The following is a 5,154-nucleotide window of genomic DNA, read 5'->3' as shown; positions in this document are numbered from 1 at the left end:
TGGTTCTTCTCCCCCTCCGATTTCCCCCCCTTCATTCTTCCCCTCCTATATTCTTCTTCTTCTTTTTTTCTTTCTTAACATATATTGCATTATTTGTTTCAGAGGTACAGATCTGAGATTCAACAGTCTTGCACAATTCACAGCGCTTACCAGAACACATACCCTCCCCAGTGTCCATCACCCAGTCACCCCATCCCTCCCACCCCACCCCCCACTCCAGCAACCCTCAGTTTGTTTCCTGAGATTAAGAATTCCTCATATCAGTGAGGTCATATGATACATGTCTTTCTCTGTTTGACTTATTTCGCTCAGCATAATACCCTCCAGTTCCATCCACGTCGTTGCAAATGGCAAGATCTCATTCCTTTTGATGGCTGCATAATATTCCATTGTATATATATACCACCTCTTCTTTATCCATTCATCTGTCGATGGACATCTTGGCTCTTTCCACAGTTTGGCTATTGTGGACATTGCTGCTATAAACATCGGGGTGCACGTAACCTTTCGGATCCCTACTTTTGTATCTTTGGGGTAAATACCCAGTAGTGCAATTGCTGGATCATATGGTAGCTCTATTTTCAACGTTTTGAGGAACCTCCATACTGTTTTCCAGAGTGGCTGCACCAGCTTGCATTCCCACCAACAGTGTAGGAGGGTTCCCCTTTCTCTGCATCCCCGCCAACATCTGTCATTTCCTGACTTGTTAATTTTAGCCATTCTGACTGGTGTGAGGTGGTATCTCATTGAGGTTTTGATTTGGATTTCCCTGATGCCGAGCGATATTGAACACTTTTTCATGTGTCTGTTGGCCATTTGGATGTCTTCTTTGGAAAAATGTCTGTTCATGTCTTCTGCCCATTTCTTGATTGGATTCTTTGTTCTTTGGGTGTTGAGTTTGATGAGTTCTTTATAGATTTTGGATACTAGCCCTTTATCTGATATGTCATTTGCAAATATCTTCTCCCATTCTGTCAGTTGTCTTTTGGTTTTGTTGACTGTTTCCTTTGCTTTGCAAAAGCTTTTTATCTTGATGAAGTCCCAATAGTTCATTTTTGCCCTTGCTTCCCTTGCCTTTGGCGATGTTTCTAGGAAGAAGTTGCTGCGGCTGAGGTCGAAGAGGTTGCTGCCTGTGTTCTCCTTTAGGATTTTGATGGACTCCTGTCTCACATTGAGGTCTTTCAACCATTTGGAGTCTATTTTTGTGTGTGGTGTAAGGAAATGGTCGAGTTTCATTCTTCTGCATGTGGCTGTCCAATTTTCCCAACACCATTTGTTGAAGAGACTGTCTTTTATCCATTGGACATTCTTTCCTGCTTTGTCAAAGATTAGTTGACCATAGAGTTGAGGGTCCATTTCTGGGCTCTCTATTCTGTTCCATTGATCTATGTGCCTGTTTTTGTGCCAGTACCATACTGTCTTGATGATGACAGCTTTGTAGTAGAGCTGGAAGTCCGGAATTGTGATGCCGCCAGCTTTGCTTTTCTTTTTCAACATTCCTCTGGCTATGCGGGGTCTTTTCTGGTTCCATACAAATTTTAGGATTATTTGTTCCATTTCTTTGAAAAAAGTGGATGGTATTTTGATTCCACCACCCATCTTTATTGGCCAGATGTTGGAAACCTCGCAGTGTGTCCAGCCAACTGCCAGTGCTTCTGGGGTCGTGTGTGGGGAGAGGAGGAGAAGGAGCTAAGGTGCTGTCTGCCCTTGGGATGTTTTTAGAAAGACAAACTCACTAACCAAAAATCTAGAAAAAAAACACAGAATGGAGTAATACTGAGAAGCCCTGTGTTGAGAGCAGAGGACTCAGAAGGGGTGGAGCTTGAGCTGGCTTTCCAAGGAGGGGTGAAACTCAGATAAGCAAAGGAAGAGAGAAATGAGCATTCCAGATTAGGTAACAAGAGGAACACCGCCGGGAGGCGGGGTGTTAAAATATTTATCTATGTTATTTTCACTTCATTTCATCTAGAACTTGAAGCAACTTCAAGGACACTTACTCAATACTACAGTAAAACACAAAGGAAAGAATGAGTCCTGGTATATAATATTTTGTTTGTTAATGCTAATTGAAAATCTCTTCTCCCAATTTGTAACCTGCCATTTCATCTCCTCTAAGGTGTCTTTTTTTTATTTTTGAAGATTTTATTTATTTATTTTTGAGAGAACTGAGCGAGTGAGAGAGAGAAAGAGAGAGCACAAGGCGCAGGAGAGGCAGAGGGAGAGGGGGAAGCAGACTCCCTGCTGAGCAGGGAGCCTAATGTGGGGCTCGATCCTGGGATCACGACGTGAACCGAAGGCAGATGCTTAACCAACTGAGCCACCCAGGCATCCCTCTAAGGTGTCTTTTGATGAATACAAGTTCCCAGTTTTAATAAAGTCAAGTATATCTAAAAAAAAAAAAAAAAAAATGAAGACCAGGTGGAAAAGCCCTAGGGTTTGGGGCTCTGTAATAAAGTGCTGCTCAATAGTCATGATTGGACCACATTTGGGACTGAGCTTCCTGGTGGCAAAGGGGAAAAAAGAAACATAATTTTTGTTTTTTACCTGAGCTTGTCGTTGTTTATGCACTTATTAGTTCATTGAACCAATGTGTATCAGCCCCTGTTTTTTTCTACCTCAGTTCCACAGGGGAGACCAAATGGAACCTAAAGAATTATTCCTTGTGGTATTCTGTGGGGCCTTAAGAGACACAGGAGTGACTTTGTCTTGATGGCTGGGTGCACATACAGCTCTAGGGTCCTATGTCTTCCCTTCCTAGCAGCGAAGATGAGGGAGAGGTGGAGAAAAATGGAGCCAGAAAAAAAGAAAAAAAAAAAGGAAAACTGGAGCCAGAACCTCTGGGTTGGAGTGGCTACCCCATGTCCAATCTGGTCTGGGCACTTGTGTCCTTCTCACTATTGGATGTGTGATGGTGGTTAAGAGGGGAAAGTGGGGCTGGAGCCTGCCTTCCCGTGGAAGCCCCTTGCTCCACATCCCCAGAAAGGTCTGGTTGTATTGCTGGCAGGGATGATCTGGGGAAGATGACCTACTTGACCATGTGCATCAAGGAGAGCTTCCGCCTCTACCCACCCTGCCCCAGGTGTACCGCCAGCTCAGCAAGTTTGTCAACTTTGTGGATGGCCACTCCCTACTAGCAGGTGAGTTGGAGTGGATTTGGGGGTGGAACTGGAGTCCTTGTGGATGTTTCTCTGATAGTCTCTGTGCCTTTGGTCAAATCTTTGCACCAGTGGGGAAGAGCTCAGGCTTTGCATTTGGCCTGGGTCCAAATCCTGTTTCTACAATGTATGGGTAAATCCTCTACCTCGAGCCTCTGTTTCCTCTTTTGTAAAATGGGGGCAAGAAGAGTATTTGCCTGACAAGTTGTTGTCAGGATTAAAGAGACAGTATTTATCAGGGCTGTCATGTACCACCATGTAGGTTGTGCCCTGAACAACTTCAGGAGGCACCATTCACATAGACTATGATGATGTGCGGTACACAACCTATACAACTGTATGTGGTAGCTTTGTAAGGAGTATTTAACTCTGTATCTGGCACACAGCATGCACCCAATGAATGGTAGATGTATATGGTACTATTAATAGCGTAATGTCATGAATAGTAACTTCCTTCAATTATTTGAAAGAACAAAGTGTTGTAATAGACCTTGCCTGTCCTACCTCACGGTGAGGTAGGTTCAGTCCTCCTTTTTTTCTCTCACCGTTCCACAAATGTCTGTGTTAGGTGCTGTGTCCAGTGCTGGGGCTAGAGGAAGTAGATATGATGATCATCAAAAGCACTTTGATGTCTTGAGGGTGGTCATGAACCCTCAATCACTGGCAGTGCTCAGGCAGGGGCTGGTGCCCAGTTAGAAGGACACTAGGGGATTCTGGCCCTGTGATGAGGTGGGTGAGGCTATCTCAGGACCACCTAGCTACCAGGCCTTTGCTCTGCCCACAGGCAGCCTGATCTCTCTGCACATCTATGCCCTCCATAGGAACAGCACAGTATGGCCTGACCCTGAGGTACCACATCCCTGGGCCTGGAGGTCAGATGGGGTGGGAGGCTATGGAGATCACCCTCCCCAGGGCCTGGCAGATATTTAAGCAAGGCTTGTCCTCTCAAGTCTTTGACCCTCTACGCTTTTCCCCTGAGAACGTGGCCACATGCCACCCCTTCGCCTTCATGCCCTTCTCTGCTGGGCCCAGGTAAGGAGAGGCCCAACATCCCCAGGCCCCCAAGACTGGGGAGGGGAGAATGGAGGATGTTGTGGGGAAAGCATCATTTGGGAAACTCTGTGGTAAGGGGGCTGCCACTGGGTTTTTGATGATCCTAAAGTAAGGTAAGTTCCAGGGATCTTCTTCTTGCCATTAGCATATTCATGTCCCTGGCAGGTGGTGGGCTGGCTGAGTCATTCCAAGAAAGGCCCCCAGACCGGAATTCCCAATGTGAATCTACTCAGTCTGGAACCCTCACTGTGCTCCCAAGATCTGTTTCCTAAGCCCCAAGTCAATCAACCAGTCAGCTAATTATTCATCCACAAACAGTTATTGGTTTTTGTTGGCCGCTAAGAACCCTGGATTTGCTCACTCTGGACACCCCATAGCCTGATACCACCTTGTGCTACTCACGGTAGGAACTGCATTGGGCAGCAGTTTGCCATGAATGAGATGAAGGTGGTCACGGCCCTCTGCTTGCTCTGCTTTGAGTTCGCCCTGGACCCCTTGCGGCCCCCCATCAAGATGCCCCAGCTGATCCTGCGCTCCAAGAATGGCATCTACCTCCGCCTGAAGTTGCTGCGCCCAGGCTCTGGGAAGTAGCTCTGCAGAGAATAGGGTCCCAGACAGCCCAGACACTGCCCTCCCAAGGCTGGATTATAGAATAGCTGTGGCTCCCTGTCTTTGGGAGGCTTGTAGTTTAGATGGGGAGCAGGCACCCACATAAACAATCACCTGGAGGGCAGTGCCATGCCAGCATGTGTGTCTGGAAATGTTTTGTATACATGTATTCTAGAGCTCATGCATTCATTCCACAAACACGCGGTGAGCACCTACTTGCTTCTAGAATCTTCCTTTCTCTCCCAAAATTGGCAGTCTTTCTAGAAGGTAGCAGAAACTTACATGCCAGCTGTGGTGACACAATGAACACAATGGAAGTTGTGTCTTGGGCTTCATG

The 5,154-nt window shown here is 46.4% G+C and overlaps 1 protein-coding gene across 1 annotated transcript in view; it reads left to right on the top strand.

The window, feature by feature from the left end:
- Nucleotides 1–4,799, top strand: part of LOC116629396 (cytochrome P450 4B1-like) — a gene marked incomplete at its 5' end in the record, with an annotated part of 10,069 nt that extends 5,270 nt beyond the window's left edge. Inside the window, 5 exon segments of the mRNA XM_032399691.1 lie at nt 3,005–3,069; nt 3,072–3,137; nt 3,940–4,004; nt 4,087–4,187; nt 4,616–4,799. Coding sequence (XP_032255582.1) covers nt 3,005–3,069; nt 3,072–3,137; nt 3,940–4,004; nt 4,087–4,187; nt 4,616–4,799 — 481 coding nt within the window.
- Nucleotides 4,800–5,154: the final 355 nt, after the last annotated feature.

The sequence above is a fragment of the Phoca vitulina genome, unplaced genomic scaffold, assembly GCF_004348235.1.
Source record: "Phoca vitulina isolate PV1807 unplaced genomic scaffold, GSC_HSeal_1.0 scaffold759, whole genome shotgun sequence".
In the NCBI taxonomy this organism is placed as follows: Eukaryota; Metazoa; Chordata; class Mammalia; order Carnivora; family Phocidae; genus Phoca; species Phoca vitulina.
The sequence above is the reverse complement of the archived record's forward strand: the minus strand, read 5'-3'. Positions and strand labels throughout refer to the sequence as shown.